Source organism: Uloborus diversus, chromosome 9, assembly GCF_026930045.1.
Source record: "Uloborus diversus isolate 005 chromosome 9, Udiv.v.3.1, whole genome shotgun sequence".
NCBI classification, from domain to species: domain Eukaryota; kingdom Metazoa; phylum Arthropoda; class Arachnida; order Araneae; family Uloboridae; genus Uloborus; species Uloborus diversus.
The window spans coordinates 67,703,442-67,719,866 of NC_072739.1; the positions used below are offsets into that span (position 1 = coordinate 67,703,442).

Here is a 16,425-nt window from a genome sequence, read left to right on the forward strand (position 1 = left end):
AATTCAGTGAGTAATAATTCACTTGCTGCAAAATCATATCATAGTCGGCTCTTACAAATGAAGAATGTGTTGTGCCAGGGAAGAAATTTCTCGGTCAGATTATGTTTTTTTCTACCAGCAAATATCAATTGTAATTGGTTCCTACTGTTATTTACAGTAAAAGATATAGAATGATCAACTTTTAGGATCTTAAAGGTTTGCAAAAAATTTAGATGTTTATTCTGATTTTATAATGATATGGAGAAACTTCGTTTGTAAACTTTTAAATATCTTTGATAGTGATGTAAGTTATCCTCCTCATAACACTCACATTGATAACATGAATTGTAGGGTATGTGTTTGACTATTGAGAATTTTGCTCAACAAATTCTCAATAGTCAAAATTTTATGTCTTCATTTGATATACTTGCCAGGGTTCAAAATTAACAGTGGTCCAGGGTCCACTAGTCCAGGACCAACCACAAAAGTATCTACTGAACCAGCGAAATACAAATTGTAGTGGACCAGGGAAGTTTTATTTCTGCTTTTCTTTCAGAAATTGTAAGCATCACAATTTCGATACCATAAGAAAGTTTGCACCTTTATTTACAATGTTTAGATTTTCAGTCTGCAAAAAAGACTATGTTAAAAGATTTCTATAGCATTATAACATAGTGATTTTACCTCTTGTGTCATGTCGATTAAAAATTGTAAATTGTCTCTATATTATCATGTTACTTTATTTTGTTTTTTTCCCTTTTTTCGTATTGTTTAAAATCGGGATGTGATAATGGACCACTAAACGTGTGCTGTTCTGGGAAATTTAGATTTTACTAGTCCATTGGGCCAGTGACGCATTTTTCTAAATTTCAACCCCTGCTTGCTTCTAGGAAGCAAATTTATAACACTCTTGTGGGTTGCAAATAAATAATTACATGTGAAACTGATTTTTGAAAGGTAAGAGAAATAAGTTATTGCTCTACCTTTCTCTGCATACTTACCTCACAAAATACTTTTTTATGTTAATGTACTTTATTTTACAGCTGCTGTGCAGAATTGATGAGGGCAGTTTTAAATTCCAATGCTTGAATATTTGCAAGTCTCTTGGTGGCAATTTTTTTCATCAGAGACAGAAGACCCACAAAACTAAGACTGATCCATACTTTATCCAAATGCGGAGTGGAAATTAATCCTAAAATAAGTGTATGATCATGCAGTAGTTCATTTCATGCTACAGTTTAAAAGTTAAAATGTATTTTTTGTTCTTTCTTTTCTTTTCTTTTTCTTTTTTTTTTTTTTAAATCTTTTTAACACAATTTTTAAACACGCCAGCATTAAAAGCTGCCAGTCCTAAGCCTGGATAAAGTGTGAAGGAAAATTGTACAACATTTTAATTAAATTTGTTTGTAGGTATATTATAGCAGGAAGAATTGGTTTTAATTAGTGCCAACCTTTCTGTTGATGCTTTTCAGTTTGCATTGGAAGAAATTGAATTTCAAGGAAATATGCATAAATAGTTTTAATTTGCTGTCAAGTATTACTATGAAATTTGAAGAAATCCTAAGATTTAAATCTCATTTCCAAAGTGTCTTGTTTAATATTAAATCATTTCTTGCTTTTACAGCTATCCTACAACCTTTTGTTTTGAGCCCTAAGATCCAGAACTGGAACCAGGAGTTTCAATACAAGGATTGGTCCAATCTCACAATTTCCTTTTCAAGTAAATGTTTGTACTGAGTAGCATACAGCAGGAAGATTTGGTTTTAATTAATGCCATCCTTTCTGTTTGTGCTTTTCGGTTTGCATTATCTCTTCAAAGTTTCTTCAGAGAGCAGTGGATGAATTTTGCAGAAGCAGCTTTGAATCTACATTGAACCCTTTAAATTGCTATCAATAAGTCACAAGTATAAAAAACTATATATATTTGATGCACTTCTATGATTGTAACATTTTTTGTGTATTTAATATTGTAATAAAGTATGATACCCAACATTTAAAAACATGGACTCAGTTTTGATGCAAAAATTAATTGAATGGAACTGTCATTTGTCATGTTTGAACTTTATGCATAACATTGAATTTATTTGTTCAATTATGTAATATGTGTGCAATAATGATGAATTCTTATAAGTTACAATTTAGTAAATTTGAAAAAGTAAATTTTATTTCAGATTGATTTGAATAATCATGAACAAGAGCAAGGATTGTTAATATTCATATTGTATTCAGTAACATTTAGTTAACAGTGACTAAAAAATATGTCTTTAATTTTAGCTAAGAGCAACATTTTCTTGTTAAACTAATTAAATGCGGTAGAAACTTGTTACACCTCAAGGTTTGAGGGATATATTTTGCACTTGCCTCATAACTTAACCATGGTACAACATTATTCATTATTGCCTTCCCATTGGGCAACAAATTATAAAAATTAAAATGAAGAAAATGTGCATTTAACTTGGTGTTAATGTTTGACAGCTGTACTTTACATGTTATTTTTTTTTCCCGTTATAGAACTTGGGCAAGAGAGGAGAAGAATTATAGTTACATTACATGAAAATTCCAACTTTGTTTTGTATATGCATATTAAATGCTGTCATAATTTCTTTTGTTGACTAAGGTTGCAGAGGGCTCGGGGCGATGAGACCCCTGGACCTGGAGAAAGGCACCCTTTTCAATCTTCAAAGTAATTGTGTGTTTAGTATTATAATTTGCATCTGCAATAGTTAATCAAGCATTCTTTCATAATTTAACACATATACATTACATGATATCAGGCCTGGCACCTGGGGTAGGCAATCGCCTACCGCAGCAGATTTTAGGGGTAGAAAATTTCAAAGTTGAAACATTTTTTTCTTTTAAATATGAATAACTGTTTCAGAATCATAAGATTCACTGCTTCAATGCAGAAAAAATATATATATATATATATATATATATATATATATTTAAGACTGTGTACCAGTGCTTGAATATGCAAAAATCAGTTTGGAATAAAACTAGAAACTCGCTTTAATTTTAAGCTCTTTACTATTATTTTTATTGTATTAATATATTATTATTTTTATTATTCAATGGGGGGGAGGGGGCACTTGTCAATATCGCCTAGGAATGCAGAACTACTAGAGCCGCGCTACATGATATAAAAATAGTTTTGCACAATTCTTTAATCTTTTTGCTATCTACATAAGATTTAATTCAAAGGAAGCTGTAAAATGAATGAACATTATGGTCAATAGCCAGAAAGTATAAAATTCCATGCTGAGAATGATAATATGACTAAAAACCAAATGTTCTTGAAGAGAACTTTAATGCCCCCTAGTTGCAATCATTAAAAGTCCCTTATTTTTTTTTTTTTTTTTTTGAGCAATCACGATTGCTTATTGTTCTCATTTGACCGTTTTTGGTGTCCGTGCCTTTTTCAACTTGGACCAGAAGCCTTTGCAGCACCACCGCCCACCGTCCTCTGCTGGCGGCGCTGCTGCTCCGGTTTTGAGCTATCTGCTTCTCATGGTTGGAGGCGTCCATGTCCTACACACACGCACGTTCACACACACACACATACACGACTTCACACACATACACACACAAGACTTCACACATATACACTCACACATACCTACGTGCATATACACAGGTCTACGCACACACACAACTATGCACAAGTAACCGCCCAGGAGGAGAGGCAGACTTGGGGGGATAGGAGCCGTTTCTAGAAACAATAACTCCAATGAGTAGGGTCCTGTCTCAGTTCCTGATTGCGAAAAACATAATTTGAATTCAAAATTTCAGAATTCAAATTGATTTTTTTTTTTTGTGAACAATTTTAAAAAAAATTATTTTTTGTGTAGTCTTATAATTTTTTTTCTTGTCTATCCAATTAACAGACATGCTGCAAAATTTTGAAATTTGATAGTGAGCAGAGTTATTATAGGGGCTCATGTGAACAATTGAAGACTTTTTTTTTTTTAATATCATAAAGTAAAGAAACTTAAACAAAAAATCTCAAAAAATTCCATGACATAAAGAAAATATTTAATAGGGACGTTTATGGGGAAGTTCGTCATTAGTTCATAGACTAGTATGCATCTAACCTTAGTAAATGGGATGATTTACGAAAATTCTTAATTCCAATTTCCATTATTTTGACCTAAATTAGCCTTCATCTTCATTTCAAATTTTAGTGTTTACACACTTTTTTTTTTTTTTAATTTTCTACAAACTACCTTCAGTTTCCACTAGTACAGCGCTGTACATATATAAACAAACCATGTCATGATTCACACCATGTGGTATATAAACCAATCTAATAAAATAATGTGGTGTATAAACCAAAATATAGTCCAAGTGGTGTATACCAGCTAAGAAAATGTATATCTGAAAAACATAGAGCAGATCAAATTCATCTAAAGTCAAACCCAGTGGCGAATTTACCATATGTCGCAACTGTAAAGGGGATCCGAATGACGCACAAAAGTGCACATGATAAGTGCACTATGTTTTACATAGTTTTGTTTTAGAGAGGGCCTCCAACTTTGTATTCTGACGGGCCCTAAATCTAAAACCGCAGCTGGTCAAACCATCTATTTTTTTCCCCAAAATCAGGGCCTGGTTAAGACATCAGGGAGCCGTGTGTAGTCAACTCTTACAATTTTAGCCATTGACGAAATCAGTTTGAAAAAAAAAACCGTTTGGGGCCACAGCCTAGTTGACCTATTCAGTAATCAGGCCCTGCCTGAAATTAAGTGAAAAATTAGGTATACCAATAATTACCAAAAATCGCAATCATGAAATCGAAACCTTTTGAAAAACCGCAATCAAAAAAACGAAAGCTTTTCATACACGAGTATAAACTTAAAACATTTCAATTTTCTTCATTTTAGTCCATTTATTTCCCCAAAAATGCAGTGAAGTTTTACTGATTTTCTTCAGTCCATCTTACTGACCATATTCCTTGAATAGAGAGAGAAAAATTACCTTTTTTGCGACCTATATAAACGGAATTTAAAAAACTTTTATTTTCTAAATGTATTCATTTTCTGTTTTTATATTCTGTTTTGTTCTCAATTCCGGCGCACAGCAGTCCAGTTCCTGCACTTGTTTGCAATTTTTATTTATTATTATTATAATTTTTTTTTTCAAAGATGTCCATTAAGAAGGATGACGTACCCCTTCAGATGTTACAGAGCATCCACAAATTGTCCAAAACTTCTAAAAATCTCAATGGCGCAGTCTGCATCGTGTTTTTTCTCATTATCGACGGGATCCTGACTATTTACGCATTAATACAATGTCTAAAGAGTTAGTGGAATTTTTTCTAGCCAAGCCACTATCTCTTATATCACTTTTTAAGTTAGAATTGAGGCCTTACCCCGAACCTAGACTAGTATATTCCTTATCACAGTAAAAAACAAAATAGCATAAAATATATTTTTTGCATTCAGTTTTAGGAGCCCTGCGTTTTCAAAATATCCTGCTTCTTGTTTTTTAGAGACGGGACGTCAGTGTATATGTGTGTTTGTGTGTGTGTGTGTGTTTTTTTTTTTTTTTTTTTTTTTTTGAGCAATCACGATGGCTTATTGTTCTCACTTGACTGCTTTTGACGTTCCTTTGATTTTTCCCACCACCACCCTCCGCACCATCACCGTCGACGGGTTCCTCACGATGCTGCATCTCCAGCGAAAGCCGTCTCCAGGTTGCATCCATGTCCTACACACACGCACATACATACACAACTACACACACACAAACACATACACCTACACGCACCTACACATACACACACGCATACATACAGATACCCACACATACACACACAAAAACATCAACTACCCACACATTCATGCCTGCACACAGACACAAACACATATGCCTACACACACATACACCCCCCCCCCACAGACACAAACACACATGCCTACACACACATACACATAACCCGTACACACAAACACATACCCCTACACACAAACACACACGCCTACATACACACACTCGTGATTGCGAAAAACATAATTTGAATTCAAGATGTCAAAATTCAAATTAATTTTTCTTCTTTTTTTTGGGGGGGGGGGGAGCAATTAAAGGTATTTTTCAACACTCATTTGTGCGCAAGTGATTTTTTTTAAATAAAAATTTAAAATTAGGATAATTTTATATTCTCAAGTAGTTTAGATTATTCTGGAGGCCAAATAATTAAGCATTCAACCTTCATTTCTCGCGACATATCATCATCGTGAGCACATGAGCCCTAAAAATTGGGGGCACAGGGCCGCAGTCCCATCTATAGAGTCCCTATATAAAGTGAGTTTGGAGCATTCGATTCCTTCCCTACTCTTCTGACGATGCTCATGGAAGCATTAATTAAAATTTTACCAATTTTTCTCCGTTTCTTGTTCATAATTATTATTTTAATTGTCATTATCTGATTTTTAAGAAAAAAAGACTCTGCGAATGACCTGCTTGATCTGTACAATCAAATCACAGAAAACACCAAAAATAAATTGACATAAAACGTTAAAAAAAATAATTTAATTAAATTATGCGATGTTTTCTCTTGTTTACGATTTTTTCAAGACTTTTTTTACGTTTGTGAAAAATACTAATTTAAAAAATATTATTAATGTGAAGAATTTCTACTTATACCATTTTTAACTGTGACCAAGTTAAGTGCTTGTTCTGTCTTTATCCACATCTTTGAAGTGAATAATTAGAATCTTTCAACTGAGGGATAAGTTGCCAAATATGGTAACCCTGCAGTGTTTCCAGTTCCTATTATTAGTCAGACTAGGAAGAAACGGAGACGGTTTTCGAACAAACGAATGATGCAATAGAAAACGAAGAAGCTCATGATGAATCTGATGATCCCATCGCAGATGATACCGAAGAAATTGCATGACGTCTCAACAGGAGCGGATACAGGATTTCATTTTAGAAGGGGTCATGCTCAAGAACGTAGTCTTACGTACAAAAAATTTTATAGAAATTATAAACTACAGAGACTTTACATAAAATAAAACATTTACACACTCAAAGGTTTTATCAATTGAAGCGATGCTTGCAGCGTTGGATACAGTTTTAACCATACAACAAATTTAATCAACTGTCGTTGATTAAATTTGTTGCAAAAAAAAAAAAAAAAAAAAAAAATCGATCGGGCGTCAGACACTTCTTTGTTGCTTTTCATTATACTGGCTCCTGAACACAGCGCCGCAGACTAACTGTCTCAAGAAAAGCTTTTTTACTGTCTACATATTTTAAATGCATATATTATAAAGGACAGTTAATCCCCCCCCCCCAAAAAAAAAAAAAAATTCGAAAACTATTTACTGTTTCTTATTATGCGGTTTTGGTCCGGCTTTTCTTTTTTTTTTTTTTCAAGCAGTCATGTTCACTACTTTATTGCAATGAACCTCAAAACAGATTATAAAGTATTGTCGCAGATTTTGATGGGGGGGGGGACATGACCCCCTATGATCCTCCCTCCTTGTATGCACTTTTTACGGTTTCAATCAAATTTTTTATTTTTTCGAGCAAACATTCAAATATTGTTGCGGGGGTAGTAATGACCCCCCCCCCCTGTATCCGCCACTGCGTCTCAATCAATATTAAAGACTATGAACCGGTGTAACTTCTGGTCCATCAAAAACATCTATGCAAAAATGCTGTTAAATAACATTTTTCGGCGCTTGTACGTAAATTATTTTGCAAAAAAAAAAAAAAAATGTTATGATATAAATTGTAGGAATTTTTTTCTTGTTTGATTTTGTATGTAAATTAATATATATAATGCATAAATTAATGTTGCAGATTATTTTTTTTTATTGTCGCAAAATAAGTCAAAAAGGAGATATCCTCAAAATACCGCTTTTAGACGCCATTTTTTCAATATGGCGGCGCGAGCGGCAAAGATAAGAGGTGGCAAAGTGGAAATTTGAAAAGAGCACATCAAAATCTATAAAATATCTAATTTTCAAAACTCCCAGAAAACTTTTCAGGTAACCCCCCTTTTTTTTTGACCAAATGACTGGGCTAGAGGCTGAAGTAAAAGACATGGGACTGGTTTAATTTGAAAATAAATTTTCAGATTAAAAAATCTCGATAGCAAAACGAAACCACTTCCTCCAAGCCTTTCCATACCATTGCAGATCACAATTTAATCTGCTTTAAGTTTTGACCAAATGAGAGAAGGGGTTACAGTCCCCTTCCCTTTTCTTTAATATGCCACTACAGTATGTATACTAGTATATATATTGAAATATAATACATATTTAAATTTTGCAAAAGTATTGCAGTACTGAAAACCTCTGAAACTTTGGTTTTACCTAGTTCAGACCTCTTGGGGGGGGGGGGGGCTATATCCACATTAGCCCCTTCCCTCCTTAGATTTACCACTGTTGCTAATATTAGATATGCTCTATAATTTTTCAGGATTTTAATACTGTTTTTTCTTTGCCAAGATGCAATGCACGTTTTTCCAGATTTTCCTCCTGTTTTAAATTCGATTCATATCTTGTACTGTTGAATTATTATACATATATTCCTTATACAATTGGAATACAATTTTATTTAGACTGAATTGCTCATTTGAGTCAGTGCGAGCAAGCGACTACTTTTCAAGTTAAATAGTGATAAGAAAAGACTCTGTTTAAATGAAATTCTTTATTTAAAAACAGTTTGATGCGACAGTGTAAAAATTATAAGTTCAACAAGTTGAAACACATTCTTACAAAACATATTCTTATTTCATTTCACTTTTCTTTACAATTAACTGCACTTCCACAATCGAAAAAATGTTTATACAAAATGTAGCTGTTAAATTATATTATTTGCATAGTACAATTAGAACATGACTAAACAAAGAATAAAGTACATTTTGCAGAAGCTCAAATATTACAGCAATTGCATGTTGAGTTTAGTGTCAGGTACTAAATGTTAGCTCTAAATATATTAAACGAAAGTTTGAATGACCAGATTTTTAAAATGTGATAATTGGCACTGGGCATGAACTACCTGGAATAATTAGCCAAAAAATGCCACTTCCAGTCCAACACAATATTCTTTAAGAGGAGTTTTAAAGATCAGGCTCTAAATTAAGACCTTTATTAGAGATACTTCTCTTGGCTAAACATTTCCCAGCAAAAGTACAATTAGTAACAATCTGTTTTCAATAAAATATTGAAAATAACTTCAAAATTACAAAGCTTTTGCGCACTGAATGATGTTATAACTAAATTTACCATAAAATTGACATCAAATATATACAGCTGAACCATTAATTTCTGTCGTTAATTACAACAAACTAAGAGTTAACGCGAGAAAAATTGTACCCCCTTACAAAAATGAATCAATCCAAAAAAATATGTTCTGTCTCAACTTACGCTGATAGTTTGCTATTGCGATTAAAACAAACTATAGTTGTGGGTTGTGGCGATCTTAACCTCGCAGCATCATAATGCCGTGATTAGGATCTGCGTAGCCTAATCACAATGCTGTCAGGTTAGATTTGCTCCAACTATACATGAAATCAAGCTAAGAAAATTGCACTTAAAATTAGAATTATTTTGTGAATAATGCAAATAGAAATTCAAATAAATTGAAGTAAAATTCTCTGATTCAAAATAAAGTTTTAAGTTCAATTGGTCAACACTATTACAAGATAGAAAAATGCTTTAAGAAAAAATAACTGTAGGAATTCAGAAATGGGAAAACATTTCATTCTAATTTTCTATTTGGAATAAATTTTGAAGAAATATTAAAAGAAAATATCAAATAAGTAGGACAAGACTTGGAAAAAAAGATTATCTTGATGCATTGAATGCAGTCTTGAAATGTATAGCCTGGAACAAAAAGTCAGAGGGGACATGATTCAGTTGTTTAAATTTACAAAATGAAAGATGTTAATGAGTTAAATTTTTGCACAGAAAGCAGATCAAGGAGTCATTGTTTCAAGTTTTCCAAATCTCAGGTGAATCTGGAAATTAGAAAAAAATATTACTTTAGTAGGGTTGTGGCACTTGGAACAGCTTAACGGTAGAGACTGTTAAATCCCTTGCATATATTAAAGTAGAGGGCGCGTTGGCAGTGTGCGTCAAGTAGGTGCGCACACATGCCCCTATGTCATAAAAACTGATTTTGATCATTTTTGCCAGTTAGTTGTTAGTTTTTGTTGGTTGTTGTCAGTTGTATTTTCTGTTAATGGTTAGGGCGGTGTTTTCAGTTTCTTAAGTTCATTATATGATTTTATATTTACACGTTTTTAATAAATGTATTGTTTTGTTCGAAATGAGTTTATTGCCTATTGAAATACAGTCCACATAACCTACACAAGAGCATCGTACAGTTTGGTCCGTGCGACCAGGATTGAATTCCATTGGAACTGAATTGTGTTTCAGTTGTGATCTGTTTTTGAAATTTGAAAGAAATTGGAAATTTGCAATGACGGAACCTGCAACGAAAGTTTCTGATTTAACAATACTGAATAGAAAACGAGGAGCCATCAAAGGCCAAATTACTAGGATTGAAAATTGTGTCAATGCTGAAACTCCGCCCGATTCGAAAGTGTTAGAATTGAAATTGTCTTCATTGAACAACTTGAAGGAAAAGATAAATTCCTTACGAAATGAAAGTTTTTGTAGTCTTCCAAATGACAAAGATGTGGAAGATTTTGAAGGAACCTTAACAGAGGTCGAAGATTATCTAGAAGAAACTGAAGTAAGTATCTTCAATTTGTTAAAGATTCAAAATACTTCAAGTAGTAAGGCTGAAAAAGTTAATAGCGAATCAATCGCGAATGCTAAAATCAAGCTACCGCATAAGTATTTCATTACCCGCATTTTTCGGGGAAATATACCGAATGGTTAACATTTAAATCGCAGTTTATTACTTTAATTGATAGTAATAAACAACTGTCGGATTCCCAAAAACTGTTTTATTTGCAGTCGGCGTTGACAGGAACGGCGAAACAACTGCAAAATATTGATGATTCATATTCTTCTCTGTTTGAAGCATTAAAAAATAGATATGAAAATAAAAGATTGATTGTTCAAAGTCATATATCTGAAATATTAAATGCAAACAAATTAAAGTGTGAAAATCCTAAGGATTTGCGTTATTTAACGGATAATTTGCTTAATAATTTAAGAGCTTTAAAACAGTTAGATTTGAATATAAATGCTCTATCAGAAGCAATTTTAATGAATGTTATGCTGCAACGGCTTGATGACGAATCAAGAAAGGTATTTGAAATGTGTTTGGATTGTAATGATCTGCCAAATTGGGAAAAATTCATTGAGTTTTTATTGAAACGTATTCAAGCGCTAGAGAATGTTCAACGTAGTGTTCCCGTTGCAAAATTTAAACAAGAATGTATATCTAAACAAAAAAGTTTCGTGTTGCAAAATAACAATGTTGTTTGTCCTGTATGCAATGAGAATCATTTAACTTATAAATGTAAGAAATTTCTAGATTTACCTGTCTAAGAAAGATTAAATTTAGTACGTAAATTGCAATTATGCTTTAATTGTTTAAGTAAACATAGAAGGTCAGAATGTTCTAGGTTAGATTATAAATGCCGAATTTGTTCAAATTCTCACCATTCTATGCTTCACGGAGCTAATTTCGCAAAGGTAGATTTTGATAAAAGTAAGAATCCCAAAACGTTTGTGAATAATTCCCGACATAACGTAAATTCGCGTTCAGAGCAATTTAGTACAGTAAAGGCATTAGAATCCGAGGAACGGGTTTCGAATGAAGAAAATAAAATCGGTGCATGCGGGAATAGTAGTAGGGATTCGCAGAATTGTTTTACTCAATGGGGAAGTCAGTCAAATGTTCTGTTGTCGACTGCAGTTATTTATGCGAAAACTGCAGACGATTCCTTTTTGCCCTTTCTTACAATTTTAGACACAGGATCTGAAATTTGTGCCTGCACACAGGAAGTTGCAGACTTGTTAAAATTAAAGAGTCGGTTGGTTAACTTTTTAATTACGGGATTGAATGGAGCGGGTTTAAAAGTTAAAAAAGAAATAAATGTGATTATTTCAAACAAAAAGTAAGAGCTTTCAGAAAACTATTAAAATGCTGGTAATACCCAAAATTACGAATTTACCCCATCCAAACATCTTGATATTTCCAACCTTAAACTTCCACAGCATTTAATGTATGCTAATCCTAACTTTTTCGAACCGCAGCGCGCTCAAGTTTTGTTGGGTGGCAATGTATTTTATGAGTTATTGCGAACGGACAAATTAAAGTGAAAGACAGTTCGGTAATTTTGCAGAATTCAGTATTCGGCTGGATTGCTACGGGAACACTTAACAATAGAGAAAACAATAATTTTAAATGTTACGTAGTAGAGGATAAAACTGAAGCAGCTTTAAAACAATTTTGGACTCTTGAATCTTTCGGCATTAAAGATGATTCAAAACGCTCAGATGAAGACTCCGCTTTAGAAGTCTTTAATAAAACGGTACGCTATAACAACGAACGATATGAAGTTAGTTTTCCTTGGAAGAAGAATTGGAAGGAATTAAATGACAATTTTGAGGTAGCAGAAAGGCGGTTTCAAGGTTTAGTCAAGAAAATGAAACGCGATAAGACTTTGTATATTCAATACAGTGAAATTTTGAAAGAATATTTAGCGAACGGAATAATTGAAGAAGTCAAGGAACCTGAAAAACGCATTGATAGAACTGTTTTTTATCTTCCTCACCATGCAGTATTCAAGCAACAAAGTGTTTATACTAAATGTAGGATAGTTTTTGATGCTAGTTCAAACGACGTTGGACAACTGTCACTAAATGACTGTCTTTGGTCTGGTATAAATTTGAACCCGCATATTTTTCAACTGTTGATTTACTTTAGAATTAACAAGATTGCCATGTTATCGGATATAGAGCGAGCGTTTTTGCAAATATCTCTAAATGAGTTTGATAGAGATGTGGTTAGATTCCTTTTTGTTAAACATGATCCTAATAAGAAAGACAATGTAGAAGTAGTAGTTTATCGTTTTTTACGTCTGACATTCGGAATAAATGTGAGCCCTTTTTTGCTGTCTGCAACCATTAAAGAACACATCAAAAAGTATGAAGAAGCCTATCCCGTTACTACTGAAGTACTCAATACCTGTTTTTACGTTGATGACCTTGTTACTGGTGTAGACAATATAAAGGATGCTTTAAAAATTTCTATCGAAGCAAATAACATAATGAAAAAAGCTAGTATGAATCTCCGCAAATGGATTTCGAATGATGAATTGTTGATGAAAATGTGGGAAGAATGAGAATTTAATATTTTACCGAGTAATTTCTCAAATAACTTTAACGAACAATGTAAGGTTCTCGGACTGCCGTGGGACATTAAGGAAGATACTTTCGCTATAGAAGTAAAGGATTTGCTTGAATTTATCAAGACCGGAAAGAATACAAAACGATTTGTGCTGCAAGCAGCAGGTAGAATATTCGATCCTCTAGGATTTGTGACACCATACACAATCAGAATTAAGTGCCTGTTTCAAGAATTATGGATTCGAAAAATTTCCTGGGACGCTGAGCTGCCAGATGACATTTTAAAAATCTGGAATCGCTGGTGCTTTGAACTTCCTACATTGTTAAAACTCCAAATTCCCAGAAACGTCCTTGATTGTGCAGAACTTTCAAGTTGTGACATAGAATTGCATACCTTTTCGGACGCCAGTCCTAAAGCTTACGGTGCCGTCGTGTTTGTACTGATAAGATCTGATGACAAAGTTATTGTGAACTTTCTTACATCTAAAAGCCGTGTGGCTCCGTTAAAAAAGATTACTCTTCCAAGAATGGAGTTGCTAGGAGCTTTACTTGCTGCTAGATTAGCAAATGAAGTTGCAAATGTGTTGAAGCGGAAAATATCCCCTCCTATATACTTTTGGACAGATTCTCAAATAGCACTATACTGGATTAGAGGTTCAGCTTTGAAGTGGAAAACCTTCGTCTGCAACCGTGTGAAGGAAATTCAGGAACTTACAGACCCCGATAAATGGTTCTTTTGCGTAAGTCGTGACAACCCATCTGATGCTTTGACGAGAGGTATCAGTATCGATCAGCTGTTAGAAAAGACAGCTTGGTGGTATGGCCCTACATTTCTGAAATCCGTGAACATTTATTCTACTGATCATCTTTCAGTGGTTCCCGAAGAGGGAGCAATCGATAAAGAACTAAAACCGAACTTAAAAACTGAACCAAATGAACATTTAATGAACTTGATTGCGAGAAATGAAAATTCTGTTTTTGTTTTTATACTTAATAAGTCAAATAATTATATGAAACTTATTCGTATTGTAAGTTTTCTTTATAGGTTTATTTATAATTGTAAAAATCCAAAGTCCAAGAAAATAGGTCCTTTGTCTATTGATGAATCTGCTAATGCAGAAAATTGGTTAATACGTTCTCTCCAGGAAGGTGAGTTTTCTGATGAGTTTAAAAGGTTAACAAATGGTAAACAAGTTCACAGCAGAAGTAAACTTTCCTCTTTAAATGTGTTTTTGGATAAAAATAAAGTAATGAGAGTAGGGGGGAGACTGTCCCATGCAGATTTATCTTATGCAACCAAACATCCTATGGTTTTACCTGCAAAACATCCTTTAACAAGTATAATTTTAAGAAATGTTCATCTTAAATATCTTCACGTAGGTCCCCAAGCTCTTTTACATCAAGTTAGACAAAAATTTTGGCCGCTAAATGGCAGGAATAGCTGTAGGAAAATTGTTCGTAACTGTGTGATCTGTTTCAAAAACAGACCTGTTACTGTTAGTCAAATCATAGCTGAATTGCCTAAAGACCGGGTAAATCCTAGTTATCCCTTTTTTGTCACTGCGATAGATTTTTGTGGTCCTTTCTTTATCAAATTTAAAAATCAAAGGAAGGGTGTATTAAATAAAGTGTATGTTGTTGTTTATGTTTGTCTAAGTACTAAAGCAATACACCTGGACTTTGTAACTGATATGACTACACAGGCTTTTATAGCAAGATTGAAACGTTTTTTCGGCAGGCGAGGAAAATGTTCAAAAATCATTACTGATAATGCTAAAACGTTCGTTGGTGCCAATGTCGAAATCAAGCGATTGCAAAAAATGGTTAGACTTCCTGATGAAATTTTGTCAAACTATTTTCTAATAGAAGGTATTCAGTGGAATTTCATTCCTCCTAGATCGCCCAATTTTGGTGGCATTTGGGAGGCCGGGGTGAAATCGTTCAAATTTCATTTAAAAAGAGTGATTGGCAGTCAAAATTTAACTTTAGAAGAATTTATTACAATTTTGTCAGAAATGGAAGGTGTTTTAAATTCCCGGCCTCTCATACCGATGTCATCAGAAATGGACAATTTTGAAATATTAACACCAGGTCACTTTCTTATTGGCAGACCTATCACTACCCTTAGTGAACCACAATTGATTGATGTTAAGGAAAACACACTTTCTAAGTGGCAAAGGATTACCAAATTTAGTCAACAAATTTGGAAGTTATGGAAAAGGGATTACTTAACCCATTTACAACAGAGAAATAAATGGAAATTTAGCAAAAATGATGTTAAAACAGGGACTCTTGTTCTCATTCGAGAAGAAAACTTGCCATCGACAAAATGGTGTGTTGGCAGAATTATTGAAACGAACATTGGTCATGATAATAGAGTTCGAGTAGTAAAATTATGTTTGCCAAGTGGAAGCACACTAATAAGAAATGTTAGAGATGTTTGCATTCTTCCAGTTGAAGAAACTGTTTAATTTTTATATATATAGTTTTGCAACTAGGATGTTTACTATTTTTGTGCTTGAGTAAGTAATGTATTATTTGTTCTGTTATCAACTGTTATTTTGAACTTTATTTGTTTTGAATGTTATATTGAAATAGTAATTTCAATCGCGGGGGAGTGTTAAATCCCTTGCATATATTAAAGTAGAGGGCGCGTTGGCAGTGTGCGTCAAGTAGGTGCGCACACGTGCCCCTATGTCATAAAAACTGATTTTGATCATTTTTGCCAGTTAGTTGTTAGTTTTTGTTGGTTGTTGTCAGTTGTATTTTCTGTTAATGGTTAGGGCGGTGTTTTCAGTTTCTTAAGTTCATTATATGATTTTATATTTACACGTTTTTAATAAATGTATTGTTTTGTTCGAAATGAGTTTATTGCCTATTGAAATACAGTCCACATAACCTACACAAGAGCATCGTACAGAGACTAATGAGTAAGGGTGTCGATAGCTTTAAGAGAGCCATTGATCTTCATTGGGAACTAATAAAACTGATTAGAAACAGTCTAGTTGGGCCTAGAACCTGTTGCTTGTGGTCGTCAAATTTATATTTTATTTGTATAATCTTAAATATATAAAAATCTTCTGTGCAGACGTTTGTCACCATAAGGCTTTTAAACAGCTGCACCGATTTTGATCAAATTTTTTGTTTGTAATTAAGCTGTGGC

At 33.5% G+C, this 16,425-nt stretch overlaps 1 protein-coding gene across 1 annotated transcript; it reads left to right on the forward strand.

The window, feature by feature from the left end:
* The first annotated feature begins 14,953 nt into the window (after positions 1-14,953).
* On the forward strand, positions 14,954-15,733 carry LOC129230294 (uncharacterized). Its single transcript, XM_054864693.1, has one exon. The coding sequence runs from the start codon at positions 14,954-14,956 to the stop codon at positions 15,731-15,733; it is 780 nt and encodes a 259-aa protein (XP_054720668.1).
* Positions 15,734-16,425: the final 692 nt, after the last annotated feature.

Bases quoted from the DNA above. Each gene is read 5' to 3' on its own strand.
- LOC129230294 (XM_054864693.1), top strand. From the start codon at position 14,954: ATGACTACACAGGCTTTTATAGCAAGATTGAAACGTTTTTTCGGCAGG.